The 23,688-nt window shown below is 44.6% G+C and overlaps 2 protein-coding genes across 2 annotated transcripts in view; one reads left to right on the forward strand and one right to left on the reverse strand.

The window, feature by feature from the left end:
• The window catches only part of ACOXL (acyl-CoA oxidase like), a gene marked incomplete at both ends in the record, with an annotated part of 252,564 nt that overhangs the window by 93,345 nt on the left and 135,531 nt on the right, over positions 1-23,688 (forward strand). Inside the window, 1 exon segment of the mRNA XM_079792227.1 lies at positions 21,824-21,940. Coding sequence (XP_079648353.1) covers positions 21,824-21,940 — 117 coding nt within the window.
• Positions 15,087-20,562, reverse strand: LOC307111572 (high mobility group protein HMG-I/HMG-Y-like; the record flags this gene model as incomplete). The annotated part of the gene is given in 4 exon segments (XM_079791586.1): positions 15,087-15,271; positions 15,274-15,297; positions 15,300-15,351; positions 20,530-20,562. Coding segments are annotated over 4 exon segments (294 nt in total).

Here is a 23,688-nt window from a genome sequence, read left to right on the forward strand (position 1 = left end):
CATGTGTCACTTGATGAATATTGAGTTGCTCCCACTTTTTTGACTATTGTGAAAAAATGCTCCTATTAAGAGTCGTGCCCAAGTTTTGTGTGGTTGTATGTTTTCGTCTCTCTACCTGAGAGTAGGATTGCTGGGACATATGGTAACTGTATGTTTAAGGAACTGCCAGACTGTTTACCAAAGCGGCTGCACCATTTGACCTTCCCGCCAGCAGTACCTAAGGGTTCCAATTTCTCCACCTCCCCACCAACACTTGTTGTTGTCTGTCTCTTTTATTACAGGCATCCGAGTGGGGTGAAGTACTATTTGATCAGGGGTTTGGTTTGCATTTTTCTGGTGACTAGTGATATTGAGCATCTTTCCATGTGATTATTGACCATTTGCATATCTTCTTTGGAGAAATGTCTATTTAGATCCTATACCCATTTTTAAATTGGGTTATTTTTACTAGTGAGTTGCAAGAGTTCTTTATATATTCTGGATGCAAGTCCCTTATCAGATAGATAATTAGAAAACATTTGCCCCCATTCTGTGGGTTGTCTTTTCACTTTCTTGATGATGTCTTTTGAAGCACAGAAGTTTTACATTTCGATGAAGTCCAACATGTCTTTTTTTTTTTTTTTGCCTTCCTCTTGTTGCTTTAGGTGTCAAACTTAAGAAACCATTATCCAAACCAATGTCATGAAGATTTACACTTTCTCCTAAGAGCGTTAGAGTTTTAGCCCCTATATTTAGGTCTGTGATTCACTTTGAGTTAATTTTTATGTATGGTCTGAGGAAGGACTCTAATTTCATTCTTTTGCATGTGGACACCCAGTTGTCCCAGGACAATTTGCTGAAAATACTGCTCTTTCCCCAATGATTTGCCTCAGCACCCCATGGAAATACCAATGGACCACAAATGTAAGGATGTATTACTGGACTCTCAATTTGACTCCATTGATCTATGTGTCTATCCTATGCCATGCCACCCTGTCCTGATTACTGTAGTTATGCAGTAAGACTTCAAATTGGGAAGTGTGAGCTTTACATTATTCTTTTTTAAAAATTGTTTTGGCTATTCTGGGTCCCTTCCATTTTCGTGTGAATTTCAGGAGCATTGTGTCAATTTCTGAAAAGCAGCTTGGGTTCTGATGGGGATTTCATTGACTCTGTAGATCAGTTTGGAGGCTATTTCCATCTTAATGATATTAAATCTCCCAGCCAGGAACGTGGGATATATTTCATTTATTTAGCTATGTAATTTTATTCAACAATATTTGTAGTTTTCAGTGTATAAGGCTTACACTTCTTTTGTTAAATTTTTATTCCTGTGTATTTTATTCTCTTTGGTGCTATTACAAATGGAACTGTTTTCTTAATTCCATTTTTGGATTGATCATTGTTAGTGTACAGAAATAAAATTAATTTTTATATGTTGATTTTTATAGCCTGCAACCTTGCTGAACTTGTTTATTAGTCCTATCAGATTTTTAGTGGATTCCTTAAGATTTTCTATATAAAAATTCACGATATCTGCAAACACAGGTAGCTTATTTCTTCCTTATAGAGTGTTCCTCTGAATTTCTAGTAACATTTTTGTTTTTAAGTCTATTTTCTGATATTAGCGTACCCATTCCAGCTCTTCTGGTTGCATGATGTACCTGTTTTCATCATTTCACTTTGAACTTATGTATATCTTTGAATCTAAGGTGCATCTCTTATAGAGAGAATATTGTTGCATTCTGTTTAAATCTGTATGACAGTGGTTAAGTGAAGTATTTGGGTATTAGTACCATTGCATGGAGGTTAGCAAACGTGGTTGAGTCTGTGCAGGTTCCCTTGAGGAGCAAAGTCCAGAGGTTTGCTGTTGTCCCAGGTTCAGAGCTGAGAGTGTGGAACAGGGAGCCTGGCTCCTGACTCCTGGTGGCGTCTCTGGGGTCCAGCCTGACTCGTCTCCCCGCGCCCCTTCGAAGTGCACTCACCACGCTGTCACCTTGCGTCACGTTCTTTAGCATCCCATGATTTGGAAACTTTCCAGTATCCTAAGATCATACACAAAAACTCAAATGACCTTGTGGAAGTTTATTTCCAGGCAGTATCCTTGCGAAGCTGATGAATTATTTTTGTCACAGGAATAATAAATTGTTAACTTTGGAAATGTTTTTTGTAAAGAAAACAACAGTCGGGTTATTTTGTTTTACATTTTTAATTATGTGCAAGGATACATCAGTTCAAAGAAACGAGCTGGGCTCGTCATAACGCAGATGATGGCACGGCCCGCTGGGAATGCTCAGGAGGCCTGGGGCCAGGTAACAGGGTAGTGGACATTTCAGGGCAAAGCGTGGTAGGGAGTCTGGGCGGTGAAGGACGAATGTCATGAAATGAATCCCCGGGAACCTGCGCCTGTCACAGGCACCACGCAGGCCCACCTGCGGCCCAGGGCAGCAAACCGATGGGGGAGTGTTCTTGGGACAGCTCCAGCTGAGGGGACTTTCCATTGCTTTAAGGACAGATGTGTTCATCTGACACCTGACGTTCAGATGCTGGACATAAATGAGGCCCAAGAACTGGGTAGATAGAAACAGATGGAGAATGAAGTGTTTAGTTTATGCTGGGAGGGGTGGTTATTACAATACAGACCCACTCAAAGAGATTGTTTTCCTAAAATAAATATTTCTTGAAGGCACATATGCTGTTGCCAACAGAATAGCAAAGCTTGCTTTTACATATTATTTCAATTTGAGAATCAAAGATGAAAAAGCACGCCTGGAAAAGGCTGTGTTTAGGGAGGCTCAGGACTTGCATTAATTTCCTGGCAGATTAGAGAATAAAGTGGGAGAGAGGTTAAAGCAAGGACTTGCCTGCCAAGTCGATTGGAAGGAGGAAGATCAAGGGAATTGTCTGGGACCAGGGACCGGCTATTTTAAGCAGATCTGAGCAAGTCTGTTCACCTTCATAGATCCTTCCTGGGTCAGGTCAGCCTGGTGACATTTGCTGCAGTGAACTGTGTTAGTAGATTTATTCCTGTATCTCACTGGGCTAGACCTACATTTCTCACCTCTGCTTATCTCTAAAGTTAAAACAAACCACAAAATAACATAGATGAAGGGGAAAAGTGACTCATCCTTTTGCGTAGTTTAAAAACATTCCGAAGAGAAAAAAATCCCCCCCAAAAAAGTGTTAAAGTGATTATGTAAAAATTTAAAAATGTACATATTTCAAAAGCAAAGGTAAAACATGGCACAGTAGAGAAATAGTTAAGCAAATATGACTGAAAATGGTTTAATTTCCTTAATATATAAAAAGCCTTTATGTATAAATAAGAACAATGCTAGCACCACCGTATATAAATGGCAACGTAATACCGACAAACTAAAGAAAAAATATTCATGGCTAATCAATATGTAACAAACTAAATTATAGTGATCAAAGAAAAGTGAATTAAAATGAGGTCATTTTTTACTTTGTTAAATTAGCAAAAACTTTGGACAGAACAATACTCAGCTCTGGCACAAGTGTAATAAGATGGGCAATCTTATGCCCTAGGAAAAGGGATAAAAATTGATACAATCTTTTTGGAAAGTTAGTTGGTGATATGTGTCTAGATCTTTAAAAAAAGGATTACATTTTTTTTGATCCAGTAATATTTTTTCTAGACATTTACCCTAAGGAAATCATTAAAATTGTGATTTCAAGGAAATTTAATGACATGGGAAATTACCTACAATGAAATATTACTAGGTAAACAGAAAAACAGTATATAGAACTCTTCATGATATATTGCTAATTGAATATATTAATATATGCTGGAGATATTCATTATCCCTTGATAGTAACACACATACTTGTCCATTTTACCTTTTTCTGGCATTGAGATGTCTGTAATTTTATACACATTTACCATGTAACATTTCCTTATTCACGATAGATTATTATGAAAGTAGTGGTACATCTTTAAGAGATTTTTAAAAGGAAGGACATGTTATATATTAACATTTCTGCATGACCTCTCTTTCTCTCTCTGTCTCTATCTCTCTTTATGTATGTGGAAGCTAAATAAGTCTAATACATTATCAATCCATTATCATACTTCTGCCAGATGAACTTACTAAAATTTAAACCCAAATATGTCATGGTTGGGAACTTACAATAGGATCACACTCCTGGGAAGATGAAGTAGGTATGCTTTTCTCTATTCCTCCCACTAAGGACAATTAAAAAGCCTCGACATTACATATAAAACAAATACAAGGAGACTCTGAAAGGTGGAGACAAGAAAGCAGACCAGCAAGGCCTTGAATCCAAGGAATGACATAGTGGGCAATCCCTTGTTCCCTTTTTGTCTCATCTACCCTAGACTGGGTACCAAGGAGGCTGACAACCCAGAAACACCAATGAGGACAGCCAAACAACAGTTTCAATGAAGTCGGCTTTCTCTAGCCAAAGGAAAGGACACTTAGCAAGACAGAAAACTTTCAGACAGTATTGGTGCACGTTAGTCAAACACCACAGAAAGAACTGTGCCCTCCTGCCCCATGCCAGCAAAGGTCTAGGTTTCTGCCCTACCTATGCTGTAACGAGGTGCCCCCGCTCCACCAACATGGTGTTGTCAGAGAAGGCCATGCAGGGAGCTGAGACTCTCACCATGGCAGGGGAGAGGGGCTCCACATCTGTGGTGTCAGTGGAGGCCATATGGGGAGCATGGACATCGACTTCTACTCCGCACCTCCTCCCACCTCTCACTGCAGTGGTGTCAGAAGCGGCCAAGGGGAAAGTTGGAACTTTCACTACCACTCAGCAGCAATGACACTCCACCCACTGCATGTCAGTGGAGACTACCTGGGGAGCCAGAACTCCCACCCTACCCAGCAATAACGAGGAACTCATCCCCATGACTTGGGTGCCAATGGAGACCAAGTGAGAACCTACCCTTCTACCTCCACTGGTCAGGAATGACTCCCTTCCTTGCTACATTGTGTCAGGGTAATCCAGAAGGTTTAGATAAGATCCAGAGTCTCACAATACATTCTGAAAATGTACCTGTTCCAATAAAAATCACTTGTCACACAAAGAATCAGAAGCTCTCAAACTGAATGGAAAAAATGGTAATAACGGATATCAACATCAAGATGACAGACATGTGAGAATAACCTGAAAAATATTTACAGCAGTCATCATAAAAATGCTTCAAAGAGCAATTACAAACACACTCGAAACATGAAAAAATAGAAAGTCTTGGCTAAGAAAAGAAAATCTAAGCAAAGAAATGGAAGATATAAAGGAGAACCAAATGGAAATATTAGAATAGAAATATGCAATAACGTACCGTAAGTAAAAAATTTAGTATATGGTCTTAACAGTAGAATGGAGAGGAAAGAGGACAGAACCAGTGAATTAGAAAATAAAACAATGGAAATAACCCAATCTGAAAAACACAGAGAAACTAGACTAAAAAATAAAAATAAACAAGGACAGCCTTAGGAACTGGTGGGACTATAACAAAAGATCTAATGCTTATGTCTTTGAAGTCTCAGAAAAAAATGAGAAAAAGAGCAGGGCTGAAAAAGCACTTCAGGAAATAATGATTGACCCCCCCAACTTAGCAAAAGACATAGCCTACAGGTTCAAGAAGTTCAGTAGATTCCAAAGAGGATAAACCCATACAAAGTCACTCCAACACACATTTTAGTGAAACTTCTGAAAACTGAAAAAAAAATAAAAAATCTTGAAAGCAGTGAGAAAGGAACAGTTTGAATCATAGATTTATCATCAGAAACCATGGAGGCCAGAAGGAAGCATGACTCTTTTTAAGCCCTTAAAGAAAAGAACTATCAAGTTAGAACCATATACCAACAAAAACATCAGTCAGGAATGAAAAAGAAATCATGACATTTTCAGATGAATGAAAATTAAAAGAATTTGTCAGGTAAATCAGAAAAGAATAGCTAAAGAAAATTCTCTAAACAGGAAGAAAACAAAAGAAGGGACCTTGGAGCTTCAGGAAGGAAGGAAGGAAGGAAGGAAGGAAGGAAGGAAGGAAGGAAGGAAGGAAGGAAGGAAGGAAGGAAGGAAGGAAATAGTAACAAAAATGTAGATAAATACAATACATTTTCTTCTCTTGAGTTCTCTAAATTATGTTTGATAGTTGGACCAAAAGTTATAATGCTGTCTTATATGAAAAATGAAAGTAGAGGAAATATTAAGACCATTATATCATACACAGAGGAGGGTAAAGGGATGTAATAGAGGTAAGGTTTTTATTCTTCTCTTGAGCTGGTAAAATATTGACACAGTAGGCTGTGATAAGCATATATATGTAATGCTATATATAGCTAGAGCAATTCCTAAAAAAAGCTATACAGACAGATACATTCATGAATGCTATATATACATCAAAATTGAATTTTTAAAACGTTCAAATAATCTTTAAAAAGGCAAGAATAATAAAATAGAGAAATAAAAAACAGAGGGAACAATGAAAAAAGTCAGACTTAGTCCCTAACATATCAATAATTGTACTAAATGTAAATGGTCTAAATAATTCAGTTAAAAAACACAGGAATTCTCATCATTTGCAGCAACCTGGGAGGAATTGGAGAACATTATGTTAAGTGAAATAAGTCAGTCAATGAAAGAAAAATACCACATGATCTCACTCATTTATGGATAATAAAGAACATTATAAACTTGAACAAAAAGATAGATACAGAGACAGTAAAGCATCAAACAGACTGTCAAATTACAAGGGGAAGGTTAGGGAGAGGTGGGGGAGATAAGAGATCAATCAAAGGACTTGTATGCATGCATATAAGCATAACCAATGGATGCAAAACTCTGGGGGGTGGGGGCATATATGGGAGTGGGGTGTGGGGGGGGCAATGGTAAGATATGTACACATATAATACCTTAATAAAAAAATTGAAAAAAAAATAAAATAAAAAACACAGGTTGGCAAAGTGGATTATAACCAAACTTTATGCTGTCCATAAGAAACTCACTTCAAATATAATTATATAGGCAAGTTGAATGAAAAAGGATAGAAAAAATAAGTTTTGGAAAGATTAGCTAAAGAAAAGCAGAGTGACTGCATTAATTTCATATAACATAAACTTCAGAGAAGAGAAATTGCAAAAGACAAGGAAGGACATTCAATAATGATAAAAGGGTCACTCTATCAAAAAGATACCGGTATAGTAATCCTAAATATGCACTGAAAAATATGTGATAGAAAAGCTGGTAGAACTGAAAGGAGAAATAGACAAATCCACAATTATAGTGGGAGACTTCAACATTCTTCTTTCAGCAATTGGTATGAGAACTAGACAGAAAATCAACAAGGATATAGGGAAACTCAACATCATCAACCAACAGGATCTAACTGATATTACAGAACACCACCAAAAATAAACAAACAAATAAATCAATAAAGCAGAGTACACATTCTTTTCAAGTGCCTCCTGACCTTACCATGATAGACCATATTCTGTTCCATAGAGGAAACTGCAACACATTTTTAAAAACTGAAGTTACACAGAGTACATTTCTGACCATGATAGGATTCAAACTAGAAAACTGTAAGAGAAAGACAACAACAACAAAAATCTCCAAATTCATGTAGACTAAACAAGACACTTCTAAATAACCACAGTAAAAAGAGAAATTCGCAAGAAAAAATTTAGAAACTATAGAACTGGATGGAAATGAAAATACAATATATCAAAATTTGTGGGATACAGCTCAAGCAGTTCTTAGAGGAAAAGTTGTAGCACTAATGCATACACTAGTAAAGAGGAAAAGTCCCAATTCAACATCTAACTTCCACCTCCAATTAATTTTTAAGCTCTTCTTTAACCTAGAAAAAGAACAAAATAAACTGAAAGGAAGCAGAGGAATGAAATAATAAAGATAAGAGCAGATATGAATGAAATTGAAAACAGCAACAACAGAGAATATCAGTAAAGCAGAGCTTTTTTTAAAAAATAAATAAATAAAATAGACAAACCTAAGATTGACCAAAAAACAAACAAACAAACAAACACAACAACAAAAACAACAACAATAGGAGAAACCACAAAGTAATGAAATGGGTAATATCACAGACACTGAAAACACCAAAAAGATAATAAGGGAATAGTGGGAACAACTCTGTAAGTGGGAACATCTAAAAACTTATATGAAATGAATCATTACTTCCCAAAACACAAAACACCCAATATGAGAGATAGTTTGAATAACCCTATAACTATTAAGGACATTGAATTATTTTAAAACTCTTAAAAAAAATCCCCAGGTCAGATGGTTTCATTGGAGAATTCTGCCAAACATTTAACAAAGAATTAACAATTCTGAACAACTCTTCTAGAAAATAGAAGAGGAATTCCAATTCATTTTGTAGAAATAACCATATCCTGATCCCCAAACCAATTAGAGACAATATAATAAAAGGAAACTATAGAGCAATATTCTTCATGAATATAGACACAAAAATTCTTAGTAAAATATTAGTAAATAGAATTTAGCAATGGATAAAAAGACTTATACAACATGACCAAGTGAGGTTTATTCCAGGGATGCAATGCTGGTTTAATATTTAAAAATCAATGTAATCCACCATAATAATAAGCTAAAGAAGAAAAATCACATAATTATTATCAATTTGTGTAGAAAGGCATTTGAAAATTTTAACTTACATTCTTAATAAAAACTTATTCAAATAGAAATAGTGAGAAATTTGCTCAACTTGGTAAAGAGCATAAATTCAAGTATATAAAAAAGCTGTGGTAGCCCAGCTGGCATGGCTCAATGCTTAAGCGTCGACCTATGAACCAGGAGGTCACGGTTCTAATACAAGCAAAATAGTGACAGATTCAAATAGAGAGCAGCTAACAACTTTTGGGAGATGGGCTGTTTGGGGAGAGGGGAGGAATTGAGCAAAAAAGAGAAAAACTCATGGTCAAGGACAACAGTGTGGTGATTGTAGGGATGAGAGGGAGTTGTGGAAGTGGAGGAGGGGTATGGGAGGGTTAATGCTGATGGACAGAGACTTGACTTGGGGTGGTGAACACACAACATGGTGTACAGGTGATGTGTTGTAGAATTGTGTACCTGAAACCTGCCTACTTTTATTAACCAGTATCACCCTGATCAATTCAATAAAAAAGAAAAATAAATAAATTTAAAAAATGAAAAAGGCTCTTAAATATGCCCAGGTGAAATAAAACAAGCTTTAAAATAATAAGAGGGATCTTTTCTATTAAAGTGGAATATCATCATATAAAAAGAGCATAACTTCAACGTTATACTTGATGGTGAAAGAGTGAATGTTCCCTCTATGGAGATAAGGCAGCAATATCTTCTCTCACTATTCTTATTCAATACTAGAGATCCAGTGCACGAAATTTGTGCAAGGGACTCAGCTGCCTCTCGGCCCTGCGTCCCCACTCCCCACACCTGGTCCACTGGTTGTTCTGGAAGGTCGTTCCATAAGGTCGTTCAGGAAGGTCATTCTGCCATCTGATCTAATTAGCATGTTTAGCTCTTTATTATATAGGATAGTGATGGGAGTTGTGGCCAATGCAATAAGGCAAGAAAAATAAATAAAAACCATATAGATTGGGAAAGAAGTAATAAAACTTTTCTACATTCAGATGTAAAAAAGGGAAAATCTAATTTTTTTTTTCTCTGTATGAAACCAGACAACCAATAGGTTCAGGCTGCCTGTCACTACTTAAGCCAATTAAGCCAAGACAGGGTTGAATTACATAGGAGTGCTTATTCCCATAATGCCAGTGGTATGGGAGCGCAGCACTTCATCCACAAAACTCTGCTCTGCAATCCCCATAAGCCAGCTGCTCATATTTGGTGGGACCAAAATTACCTGGGGAAGTAGGCAAAAGGAATAAGAGTGGGTATGCAAAATGGGTATTACAGGCATGGGGATGCAGGCAATGTGGGCAGAGGTGCAACTCCATTGTTTGGGAAACAAAGTTGTTAATCTTTCCATGATAATAGTTCTTGAATGAGAATGGACTGCATGCATTCCAAGGTTGACTCTCAGGTCCAAGGTTGACTCCCAGGTCGTGGGGGCATACAACTCCCAGCCATGTGCTTTCTTTAATCAGAACAAAACAATCAGGGTGAGCAGAATATAATTAATATTTCTTATAACTAATAGCTAGTCCCCAATATTCTATTTCTGTCCCTAACATGTAGGGAAAAACCTAGTTCTTTCCTACTGTGTGCTACTGTGTCCTCTGAACCTCCTTTACTACTCACCCAGAACACTTCACTCCTGATACTGGTCACCAAATGTGTGTGGGTTTTTCCTCACAACAATAACCAAGCCTGATGCCAACTGGATGTGCCACAACTTAACTCAGTTCTGACACTCTAGATGCAGTGTCAGATCTCGTAGGTAAGGGCTCACAAGGCTGTCCCACCCCCGCTTCAGACCCCAGTCACAAGCTCCGGTTGTCACCTGTGCTTCTGATTGACCCACTACAGATCAGAGGCTCCAATGACTTCATCCTCAAGTTTGATTCATATGCGGGAGGGGCTGATAGCACTCAGGAAAACAACCGTTATTGAAATACAGGTTAAGGAACACAGACGAGCAGCCAGATGGAGAGGTGCTTAGTATAAGGTCTGGGTGGGTCCTCCGTACAGAAGCATCTGTCCCCGTGGAGTTGGGGTGTGTCATCCTCCAAGTGTGGGTGTATTAGTCAGTCTGGAAGCTCTTTGAACCTCACCCTTTTGGGGTTTTATGCAGGCTTAATCACAGGTATGATCAATCATTAACTCCATTTCTAGCTCCTCTTCCTCAAGAGAACGAAGGGTGGGGTTGAAAATTCCAAGCTTCTAATCATGGCTTAGTTTTGCAGGTGACCAGCCCTCACCCAGGAGTTATCAGGAGCCCACTTGGAGTCACCCCATTAGAACAAAAGACTCCCTTATCACTCGGCAAATGACAAAGGTTTTAAGAGCTCTGTGCCAGAATCGGGGATCAAAGACCAATATATGTTTTTCCCCATTATCTCACAAGATGATGTAACTGTTTATGTAGAAAATTCCAAGGAATTTCCAGAAGAGTGCTAGAACTAAGAAGTGAGTTCAGCAAGGTCACAGGATACAAAATAAACATACAAAAGTCAATTGTATTTTTATATACTAGCAATGAACACAAAGATCCCAGAATTTAAAATATAATACCATTTACAATTGCTCATAAAAAGTTAAATACTTTGGTGCAAATGGAACAAAACATGTATAGGACTTATAGACTGAAAGCTACAAAACATTGATAAAAGATTATCTAAAGAACTGGGAAGACATACCATGTTAATGGATTGAAAGACCCTTGAGTTTGAAAAGAAGAGTCTACTGGTGTTTTTGGGTGCTGGAAAGGGGCGGCTGCTCTTAGGGGGCTTCATATGCTTTCTAACATACACACACACACACACACACACAATTTTTCTAGCACTTCAGTAGACAGCCTGCTTTACCTTTCAGGCTGTGGACTAAAAGGGAATGTGAAGGCAGCAGCCTGCCCTTAAGTCCTCAGGCATGTCCCTTGGCCAGGGAGAGTCTAAAGTCAGCTGAAAGCATTAATACATGGATGCCAACCCTAAGGATGGCTGTCATCTGATGCTCAACCTTCTGGGGGTCGGGGGGGGGGGACCTGGAGCTTGTTTGGGCCTTCTTGTCTGCCTTTTTTCTTTCACTGCACATACACGGGATCCCCCAGAATGTTGGCAGGCTCTGGCTGGCTGTTGGGCAGACATGATGCACACAGACCCTGCACCTGCTATAGGCTGGATGGGAAGAGGAGAGAGGAGCTGGCTGGGGGCTGGGGGGGTGGGTGGAGGGTTGAAGTGCTGGGAGTCCTACAGTATCTCTGCAGTGGTGCTCATGATGGAAGACTTCTCTATACAGATGCAATTTTTATTTATTTTTTATTTTTTTTAATATATTTTATTGATTTTTACAGGAAGGAAGGGAGAGGGATAGAGAGTTAGAAACATTGATGAGAGAGAAACATCGATCAGCTGCCTCCTGCACACCCCCTACTGGGAATGTGCCTGCAACCAAGGTACATGCCCTTGACCGGAATCGAACCTGGGACCCTTGAGTCCGCAGGCCGACGCTCTATCCACTGAGCCAAACCGGTTTCGGCCAGATGCAATTTTTAAAAACATGAAAATAATCCCACAGTGAAATCATTAGCCCACCACAGGCAGTCTCAGCTATAATTTATGGCTTCATGTCTCCCACACCATAATTTTGTTTTGTATTCATTAGGATATGATTTTTAAAAAAGGAGAAATCTCAAGGAGTCGCAGTTCTGACGACTACCGTTAACCACCATGCCACTCACAGATATTACTGAGGCTGTGATTCTAGGAAGTGAATTAATTTCTTGGGGGGTGGGGACTATCTGAACAACGTTCAGGGTCCTTTCTAGAGGCGGCTGTGGGCTCTGGGCAGAAGCTGCTGCTTCGATGGCAACAAGAAGGTTGCCACCACCTTCTCTGGCTTCGTTTTGTCCACTCTGTCCCTCCCTTGGATTTGAAAAGAAGAGTTGACTGGTGTTCTAGGGTGCAGGAAAGGGGCAGCTGCTCTTAGGGAGCTTCATATGCTTCCTAACACACACACACACACACACACACACACACACACACACACACACCTTTTCTAGCACTTCAGTAGACAGCCTACTCTCTTCGCTGTCAGCAATTTCAGTGTCTTTAAGGTTGGGTGAAAGAGACTTTCCTCTTCCCTCTGAAACTCTTTTTATAGCAGTTTTAGTGCTATAGGATAGGTTAGTGCTTTGTTCGGGTTAAATGAAAAGAAAGAGTGCTTCTTTGGGGAAATTTCTAAATGGCTTTTCTAGATCAAGAATGAATAGAATAGGGGGGAATCCTAGGAACTGGGAATAATGGTAATGAGTGTGATGATGGCACCTGCCATGCCTTGAACACCTACTATGTGTCAGGTATGGTACTAAACAGGTACGGAAATATCTCAGTCCTCACCATCACTCGCAGACCCGTCTTATGGCTGAGGAGTGTGAGGTGCAGCAAATTGGTGTAACTTGCCCAGGATAACACTGCAGGTGTCAGATCTCTGTGTAAACCAGGTGTGTCTGATCCAGAGCCTGGGTTTTAACCACTATCTCCTGCCTCCCCTCGTGATGCCTGAGGTGATGTGATGTTGACTTGGTCCCTTGGCCTCCCGTGCGCAGCATGAGGTTCCAGAAGAGTATCCGGAACAAACTCAATGGCAAGGCAGCCCTGTTCACTGGTGTCTACTGTAAAGGGGTTTCAGCCTCGGTGTGGTGGGCAGACCCACTCTTGTTTGTACAATGCACCCTCCAGGAAGAAGCTGGAATTGGCCACCCTTCAGATCCAGGTGACTCAGGCCCGCCTCCCCTGGTTCCTGACAGTCAGGGCTCACTGGCTACACCCTCGGGCTGTAATGTTGTCCAGAAGTGGCCACTCGCTGGAAATATGGAGACAGTGCTGCAGGTTCTTCTGCCCCATGTTATCTCCTAGCTGAAGGGCTCCTGGGTCTCCACAAGGTTGTCCATCGCTTGTGGGGGGAGACAGTGCGAATCCCACCCCCTGGTCTTGCAGCCTGCTCCATGGCCTCAGGGGGCTGAATGCCAGAGCCCACTGGACGCCGGCCACAACTTGAAACCCACAGCTTCCTGTGTGGGACCTTCATATTCCTGGCATTTTGGTTTGGGGGGACCTTTGAGAACAGGGGAAAGGATCGGCCAAGGCTGTATCTCTGCCCTGTCTGGCTGAGACACATGGCACCAGGGTCTGTGCTCACAAGTTCACATGGCTCTCTGCTCCCTGGAAGTCTCCTTCCCTTCCTTCCTTTCTTCCTTCCTTCCTTTCTTTCTTCCTTCCTTCCTTCCTTCCTTCCTTCCTTCCTTCCTTCCTTCCTTCCTTCCTTTCTCCCTCCCTCCCTCCCTTCCTTCCTTCCTTCCTTCCTTCCTTCCTTCCTTCCTTCCTTCCTTCCTTCCTTCCCCAGAAACGGATATACTTTATTCAAATGACTGCAAGTAGGAAACCAGAGGGGAGGCCTAGGCTGGGACAAATAATGGCTACCTCCTCCTCAGCAGAACAGGGGGAGAAGGTGGCCCTACACTCTCTGCTGTCAACACAGGCCTCCTGCTCACTCTGCTGCAGCATCCTAGGGGCAGAGCCCCATCTTCCCTGGGACTGGGGCAGTCGACTCCCAGCCTGCTTTGCCCTTGGCCCCTTCCGAAGAGCATCTGGGAGGGGAGTGTGGGCAGACAGGAGGCAGTGAGGGTGAACACTTGGCGCTGGTAGCAGCAGCAATGACAGGTGTCTAAGAATGAAACATGGAACAAATCACAACACAACTGTGCGGAGGCAGTTTGTGAACAGAGGAAAGATGGAACCAGAACCTTGGGGGGTGGGGAGGAGCAGGGGGTGGGCGTGGGCAAGGCTCGCTCCTTGTAGTACCCATGTGAGGGAGTGGAAGCAGATGGGTTGGGGGCTCACAGCCCTTCTGCCTTCCCTCCTGTGCCCCAGGAGCGCTGTCAACCTGGTGCAGGGCTAGGCACCTCATGGAAGGAAGGTAAGGGTGAGAGCCGCACCTGGTGAGACAGGTTAGTTGGGGCATCTTGGGGTCAAACAGCGCTATCCATGGCCACAGGTGTTGCTGCCAGGACAGTGCTGTGGACATGTCAGAGTGAGATGGGGCTCGGGCCCCTTTAAGGAAGGGAAGCCAGAGGTAAGCATGGGAAAGGGATCCCCTAAACCAAGAACCCAGTCAGCAATGTCCCCACCACCGAGGGAGCAGGGAGGCAGCAGACATGGGGTGCGGCCAAGTGGGAAATCAGTGTTGTCAGGAGGGCAGGGGGATGGCATGGGGTGAGGGGTTGCTGGGAACCAGACCAAAGGAGAGTTGCTCCCCACTCGGCCACCAGGGCCCGGCTGGTGTGCTGTGTGGTGTGGCCGGCAGGCGGGCGCCGGTGTGTGTGAGGGTGGCTGGGCCAGAGGAGGGGCGGAGTAGTGGGAGTGGAGCTGTCCCAGAAGGAACCTGCTCCTCAGTGAGGAATGGTGGCGCGGTCACTGCTCCTTCTCGGAGGATTCCTGCAAGATGCCCTCTTCTTCCTCCTTCTCCAGGTTTTTGGTCTGCCCTGGCTTCCTCCCTGGAGTCCTGGTGGTGTTCCAGGTCTTGCCAGCACCCTTGTTTCTGCTCCCCTTTGGTCTGCCCCGTGGTCTCTCAGGTGCTGGCACTGCGCTGGGCTCCGTGGAGGCTGCTTTCGAGGCCTGCCCACCTTCGCTTCTCAGTGCCATCCTTTTCCTGCCGGGAGGCCAAGGGCTGGCTGGACTTCAAACTCGCTCACCTTCCTTCCCTGCGGAGCAGGTGAGGAGCGATGGCTGGGATGCGCGAGCTGGGCGCAGGCCTGTGGTGCCGCTCCTGCTGCTAGAAGCCACGGTGCTGGGCGCTGAGGACCGGCCTTGGCTTCCCGAACCTGGACGCCTTCTTGGAGCCGCGCCAGCGCCAGAAATAGCCCGGCTCGGAGTCCCCATTAGAGGACCGCATCGGCCTTTCTGGAACTGACAACAAAGCACCTCGTTTCTCTCCCTCTCGAAATACAGTCGTGTTTAAAAACAGTCCTTGTCATGGATCCATCCCAACCACTGGGGGTCATCTTCCCGGCCCTGGTGCTGGGCTGACAGCCTGCTGAGGGGAGGAGGAGAATGGGCGGGTGGAAGGTGCACAAGTTCTTCCTTGGGAATTCTGCAGACGGAAGGGCTCGTGGAGAGCTCTTCCTTCGGGCCCTCTCCCATAGTGAACCACAGCGGAGGCTACAGTTAAAGAAGCATTTGTCTCTATGGCACACACATACATTAGAAGTCTGCGCGCCAAAACAGGGGGCTGCAACAGGCTGAGCCTGACGTCTCGGCACAGGTCTGCCTGCAAAGCGGCTGGCACCCCAGGAAGTCTTGGGGTGAAGGCAAAGGCCCAGCTGCAAAGCTCCTCTCCTTCTGGTTTGAGGGGACGTCATCAGAGTAGGCCGATGCAGTGATGCTGCGGAGCAGGAAACAGGCGAAGCAATTATCTTTTTAGTAGGTCACTGGCCTCCTTTGGGAGGAGCGGCCGGAGGGAGCGCAGGAAGGCGGGACGGCCTCCCCGCGTGGCTGCCGGGCAGTAGCCGCTGCTGATTAATAGCCGTGTCACTTCCCATGAATGTTGCTTCAAGCAGCCGTGTTCAGAATTGAGTGGGAATGAAATAAAACAACCCAAAATAGACGTTTCCTCTCTTTCTTACAAGTTGTTGAGATCCAGAAATAGCTTTTCAAATCCGTAATTTTACACAGCATCGTTCACAGCACTCGGAGCGGCGGCTGCATCCTCACGGGGATGATGTGCACGTGCACACACGTCACTTGTTTCTAAAGATCAGGAAAAATTTGAGCTCAGTGACTTTGAGATTTTTTCCAGAACTGAAATTACAAATTACATTTACAGAGGAAAATATAGCTTTTGCATGTATTTTTAAGGAGAAATAGTAACCCAGTGGAGGAAAAGGACTGGAAGAATCATGTGCCCATGCAGATGGTAACCTGGAGTAGTAAGGGCGCCTGGCGCAGTGGCTGCTGGCCGGCCACAGGGCTGAGCCCCAGGACCTGGCAGCCAGAGGAGGGCCGGGGCCTGCACGGTGCTCAGTGCGGTCAGGAGGGTGACCACAGAGCGGCAGGGCAGGGCGCCCGCACTGCCCACGCCCTCTCAGAGCACGGTCTTGAGGCCCGCCTCTCTGCTGCTGCCGCTGGAGCCCGGCTGCCAGCTTTGGGGCGGTTGGTGGCTGTCGGGGCTGACCTCTGGCTGCATCTCTGGGCAGGAGAAGGATGAGCCTGTAGAGTCACACATTCCCCTGGAGAAGCCAAAGAACACATCTCGGGGCAAGGCTGGCAGGAACTTGGCTCATTGCTTTGGGGAGTCAGTGTCGGTCCAGAGGGAGGGAAAGCGTGGTGCTGCCCGCCTTCTCCCCACTCATTGGTTTCTTTTCAGACCATAGCAAAAAACACAAAACAAACCAGCAGTGGGTGGGGCTGCTGGCAGGCTGGGTCTTTCTCTTATTTGCCTCCTCTACCCTGTCGTCACTGCCCACTGCTCCACCCAGATCCTTTTATCAGAACACTGAGCACCAAGCAAGCATTCAAGGAGCAGTGGTGGGCAGCATGAGGAGGGCAGGGGATGGAGCTGCTGAGACCTGGCCCAACTCCAGTCTGTCGTTCTTCTTTCTGTCTCTCCTGGGGACCGCACCTGGCCAGGCTGGGCACCCAAAGGCGGAGCAGCCTGCCCTCAGCGAGCTCTGAGTCCTGCCACAAGGACTGTTTAAAACACAGATTTTGTTAGTATTCAGAAATGGTGATGTCTGCCATTGAGAAGATAAGTTGCTCTCACAGTTCCTAAGAGGAGGGGCATGCCATGCTTCACAGGGTCACCCCGGAAGCACCAGGGCAGTCAGGAGGCAGAGGGAGCATGGGGAGACCTGGACACCAGCCTTCACTGCAGTTTCAATGGGAAGGAATGTGGAGGGAGGGCAGCAGGCTAACAGGGTTAGGACTGGCTAGTTGGATCAATTTGAAGGTTCTGGTGCATGGGGGCTGTTCCTGGTTGGCTGGTACCCAGCCCTGGGGAGATGCGTGGCCCTGAGTGGGAAAGCAGGACAAAGGTGGTGGTTGGCTGGGGTGTGGGCTCACGTTGATTGGTTTGCCGTGGAAATGTGCTCGCAGAGGAGTCGTTTGCTCTCTCTAGGAACTGGCTGGCCCTGGGAGGGGCAGTCCCTTCGGTGTCAGCAAGGGCCCAGATGTCAACGCATCGAAACCTGTGGTTAATACAGGTGCACACGGCAGTGCGAAGGGAAAAGTACTCCCGTGTGGGAGGAGCATGAAACGCTTGGGCTTTCTGAGGAGAGGCAGCTTTCTGCTCAGACTGGGTTGGGTTTTGAAGAGTGTGCAGAGGAGGGAGAGAGTCTCACTGCAGGCAGGTTGTTTGGCTCAGCCACCAGGAGTGATGTGTGGCAGTTAGGGGTGAGGTTGGCTGCAAACGGAGAGCTCTGGCTGCACAGAGGCCCCCTGGGAAGGTGTCTGAAGGGTCTTAGCAAGAAAATTGTCAACGAAAGGTTCCTCCCACCAATTCAAGGCCAACAGGAGTCCACAATCTGGGGTGGTGAAAGGAGAAACTTTGTTCAGGTGAGCAGTTTGCAGCCTATGAAACACAGCCTCAGGTGGAAACTGAACGTGTGCTCCCCCAGACTAAGGGAAGGCCCCTTTTTATAAAGAAAGTTCTCGTCCTGGTTCCTGATTGGTCCATTTTTATGCTAATGAAGAACCCAAGTTTGCACAGCCTGATTGGTTGGAATAACACATTCAGATTGGTGTTACAGAGCTGCTCTCATTGGGTCAGTAAAGATGCAAATGCAGTTTTGATTGGACAGGGTAGGTCTCAGCCCATTGGTTAAAAGATGATACCTGGAACCCCTTTATAAGGGACTGCTCAGCCTGCAGGAACACAGTGCAGGAGGCTTGGCAGCCCATTCTGCAGCTTTTCCAGGAAATGTAGTTTGCATGAGAAGCCCCTGTACAAACAATGGCTCCTAGTCTCTGTTATGATTTTGAGCCCAGTTAACCACAAGGAGTCCTTCTTGGCAAGTATATTCCTTCTTGAGGTCAACAGATGGTTGGGACACTCAGGTACAGCCAAAGCCGGCTCCTGGATGCCCAGCTGAGGCACCTAGGCGTCACTCTGTAGGAGCCAGGCAGAGCAGTGTCTGTCTCCTCTGGGAGTTCTCCTAATGAATTCACAGACTCACGGTCACAGAACTTGATCAAGTTAGGATGATGGTGTGAATTTATTCCTGATGAAAAGGGAGATCTACTGAGGCAGGGGCTGAAAATCAGTCTCCCAGGCCTGCAGGTAATGTCAGTGAGTGACAGGGGTCTGGGGACTGCAGGGGGCAACCAGGCCCCAGCTGAGGGGTCAGAGGCCTCTGAGCTCCAGCTGATGACATCATAGGAATGGGGTCCAGAGTTGCTGGCTCCTGTTAGTTTTCGGGCAGGCTGGGAATCCAGATCTTGCTGTGAAATCCCCTTAGTTTTGGGAAGTCATCTTGTATCTTGGTGGAAACTTAGCTAAATTCCCCTTCTTATCACCGTGATGGAAGGCACCGGAGGCCTGCCACTCAGACCCTTGGTGGCCTCTTTTTGCTCTGTGCCTGTCACGCCAATTGAACTGAGGGTCAAAGAGGAAATGGGATGATTGCATGTGCCTCAATTGGGAAACTGAGGCACACTAGGGAAGGGCTCAGATCCAGCATCAAAAACGACCCCTGAGGTCCTGAGCAAGCCTCTTTGTTGGGCTTTATCTGCATGTCTCAGTGGGTGAAACTTGTTCGTTCTGCAGACACTGAATGTCTGTGTGTGCTGAGCCTAGGCTGAGACTGCACACTCGAATCAGAAAATTTGATGGGCAGCTCTGGAAAATTGTACTGTTATTATAATTACTTTTCAACAAACTGAAATGAGAAGGTCTGAGGTCAGTCTCTTCTTTTGCTATCACTGGTGAAGGCTCCTGAAAGGGTCTTCTGGTAGCAAATGGAAAATACGGTGATTGGCACAGGGCCTTCCTGCTCATGCCAACTGGTCTGGTTCTGTGTGCGGGCTGTGAGCTCAGTGGCTGGGCCTGGCCTTCCTGGTCCTGGTGGGTGTCCAGCATCTAGTGTAGTGCAGGCATGGGCAGGCGTGCAGATATCCCCCCGAGGAGTGGATCGGGTATGGCCGTGTCTGGTTTTGTTTTAGTAGACAGTATTTTAGGCAAACAGCCATAGAATAGGGTACACTATAATCACAGCATTTAAAAATGAAAGTCAAGAGGGTGGGGACAAATGGAATTTGTAAAATGACCCAACACTGTGATGTCACCATTGTTGGAGTGGTGAGTTTTTAAGGCCTCATTTGGTCCCACACCCTGCTGTGTCGGGTGGGGTGGACAGAGGGCAGGGCGGGCAGTGTTCCTGGGACAGGAAGCTGTGAGTGCAGACTGCCTGGGAACTCGAGCTCATAGAAAACCTGCCTCACAATGCTCACTGTCACCTGGGTCCTAACCACCTCTCACCTATGCTACAGGACCAGGAATGGACTCTAGATGCCTTATCCACTAAAAAGATTATGGTACTCTAAAAATTACAAATGAAGTATCAAGTATAAAATTTAAGAAAATTGCTACTTCCCCTCTCTCCTTGAGGATGGATGGGTATCCTCATTTCACTGGGGTCTGAAGCACAAGTGTGCCCTGTTTGCTAATGTAGACTGTGCTTCTGTGTGTATATGCCTGTGTATGTGCGTGTGAGCATAAATGCATGTGTGTGTACATGTGTGCATATGTGTGTGTGAAATTTCTTTCAGAAATCAACATAAAGATCAGAGGTGTACAAAGACAGGATGCTGCCCCACCCAGGACTGTAGGGCCTGGCCTGCCTGGGGCAGAGGGCTGACCTACCATGGGCCGAAGGGTGCTGCAAGAATGGTCCATGGTGTTGCCTCGGGGGACAGTCCCACACCACAGTATAAACTGATCAAAGGACAGACTCAGTCCACATGGATGTGTTAACATAAAAAGACATTGAAAGCTGTAAAGAACTTTTGTGAGTTTATTTGAGCCAAACTGTTGACATATGCAGGGAAGCAGAACCTTAATGAATTGAGATAATGCTCCGGAGAATGGCAAGTTACTTCTATATTTATACATTGCAATAAAAGGAAAGGGATGTAGGTGGGTTACATGAAATGCATTGGTGATAGACTAGAGAGGCGGGAGAAAGCAAATCGGGGAAACCCCTGGGATTAGATAAAAAGTAAAATGATAGGCACATACTTAGGTGGGTGCAGGAACAATTAACATGATAATAATGAAGGAATTTGTGGTATCTGTCCTGGCACCCAGCACATTAGGTTGTGCCCCAAGGGGTCTGGAAAAAGGGAAGTTACAAGTTACCTAGACATTTCAAAGGGTCTGTTATTATACGTAGATGCAAAAAGACACATAGGCTCAGTTAAGGTAAAGGTTGACCTTGTCAGTGAAGATACCAGCCTGGAGGTGACTACCCACCATCACTGCTTTTAGTTAAAGTTTAATTTCAGACCATCCTTTGTGGTTACTTTGGGTCTCTGAGTCTGCAAGACTGCTGTGCAGGCCTTCCCTGAGCTGGTCAGGTTAGCATGTGGCCCCTTTTGTCCACAGACACAACTGCCTCAGAGCAAAATGCAGCACAGGATCCCAGGCGAGATGTGGAGAGCACCTTCTCTGTGGAGCTGAGCGGCCCTGAGTGGGCTGAACGGCATGACCGCCTGTGAGTCTGACAGGAGCACCAGCATGAGCATCGCCTTCCTGTAGAGAATGTCCTTTTGAAATATGGTCTAGGAGTCTGCTCCCATCCTACTAATTATGTCACTAACAGTAAAGCTGAATAATTAATGATCGTGGGACACTTGGAACTGTGAAATGCCATGTAAATGTTAAGGAGTAAATTACTCTGTGTACTAAATAGACATGCTGCTTTAAAAAATATTCCACGCGGGAAGGGTAATTTCCAGAAGGGCAGGAAAGCTTTGTTTCACTGTATTCAGGAACTTTTTAATTCCTGATTGTTTTACCCACATTGTCAGAGACTTTTATTCTGTTTTCTGAAGTGTTATAATGGCTTCGATCTGAAAGGCCACTTGGTCCTTTCGGCTCTGGGAACGAAGCTGCCTACTGGACTTGGGTAAACCTGTGTTTATTTGATTCTCTCTAGCTGGAGGCAGTTTGGGCCCAAAGAGAAGGAAGAGGTCAAGACCACTGAGCACCAAACACAGACCCTTCTGCTGATGCCTCACCTGGCCACGACCTTGGCCCTGACCTTCGCCAGCAGGTGAGATGCCCTCGGGGTTTGCTTTCTCAGGTGAATTGAGGCTCTGGCACTGATAGGGCTGAGAGGAGAGGCAGGAGCTTCACTTTCTCACTGCGAGCGTGAAAGAGTCTGTGGTTAACCTGGCCCTCGAGTTACAAGTGGTGCTCACATCTGGCCATCTGTGCCCAGATGACTGGGATCACCGAGAATTTGAGGAGACTTGGACCAGCTTTTCTCCAGAGTTTCTAAGAGAAACAGAGCCAGACACTTACAATTTCTCTCCTCTGGTAAAGGTTCTAATTTACAGTGAAGTTTTCAAAAATAGATCAAAGTGTATGAATATGTCGGGAGCAGGGGAGCCCGGCTGTAATAAACAGCAGTAACAGCACTGTAGGTTCACCCAGGCCTTCTTCATTCCTGCTCAGACCCGGGCAGCTGTGGGTCATCACTGCATGCTGAAGATCAGACACTGGGGGCTGCCCTTTCCAGTTCTGACACAGAGCTCCTGAAACTCTTGGGATATTCTGGGCGATAAGAGCATCTTTTATTCTGGCAAGGTGACTCTGGGTGGGCTTCTGGATGGGGGCTGGTCACCAGAAAGACCAAGCCATGATTAGAAACTTGGGATTTTCAGCCCCACCCCCATCCTGCAGAGAGGAGCTGGAAATGGAGTGGATGATGGATCGTGCGTACATGATAAAGTCTCCGTAGAATCCCGAAGGTACCAGGTTCAGACGGCTCCCTTCCGGGCTGGGCTGGCTGACAACCTCCACTACAATACTGACTTGCAGTGGTGAGAGTGGACGGGCCTCTTTTCCTGATTTAGAGGAAAAACATTCAGTATTTCCCCCTCTAGTGTGAGACTCACTGCAGGGTCTTGTGGGCGCCTTCTGTTACGGTGAGGAAGTTCCCTTCTGATCCTAGTTGGCTGAACATTTTTATTGGAGATGTGGAATTTTGACTGAAGTTCTCCCTCTCCTCTTTATCTTATTTGTTTAGTTGCTATGATTGTTCCAGCTTTGGCCTTGGGAGCTCTTTTATGTTGACTCCCATATCGTCTTTTATCTCTTGATCCTTTTGTCCAACTTCTGCCAAACCTGTTTAGGTCTCAAACGCTGTATAAACTCCCTTGGTTGTGGACAAGCACGCTTTGTCTTAAGCTTAATATTTTTAAAATTATTTTTTACCTGAATTCTTTTATTAATGATAAGTCAAAAAACACCTAGCCAGTGCATGCAGGTTTGTTAACACTTTTTAAATGATATGCTGTTCTTTATTGTTCTCACACCCTAGTTGAATGTTAACATAAAAACATTCAAACCTGTAAAGAATTTTTTGTGAGTTTATTTGAGCCAATCTGTTGACAATTGCCAGGAAGCAGAATGTCTATGGATTGGGATAATGCTCCGGAGAATGGCGAGCTATACCTATATTTATACATTGTAATCAAAGGAAGGGATGTAGATGGGTTACATGAAATTCATTGGTGATAAACTAGAGATTCAGGAGAAAGCAAATCAAGGAAACCCCTGGGATTGGATAAAAGGTAAAATAATAGACATATACTTAGGTGGGTGCAGGAACAATTAACATAATGATAATAATGAAGGAATTTGTGGTATCTGTCCTGGCACCCAGCACATTAGGTTGTGTCCCAAGAGGTCCGGAAAAAGGGAAGTTACAAGTTACACAGACACTTCAAGTGTATGTTATTATAGATACAAAAAGACAGGCTCAGTTAAGGTAAAGGTTGACCTTGTCAGTGAAGA

The sequence above is a fragment of the Cnephaeus nilssonii genome (assembly GCF_951640355.1).
Source record: "Cnephaeus nilssonii genome assembly, chromosome: 15".
NCBI lineage: Eukaryota > Metazoa > Chordata > Mammalia > Chiroptera > Vespertilionidae > Cnephaeus > Cnephaeus nilssonii.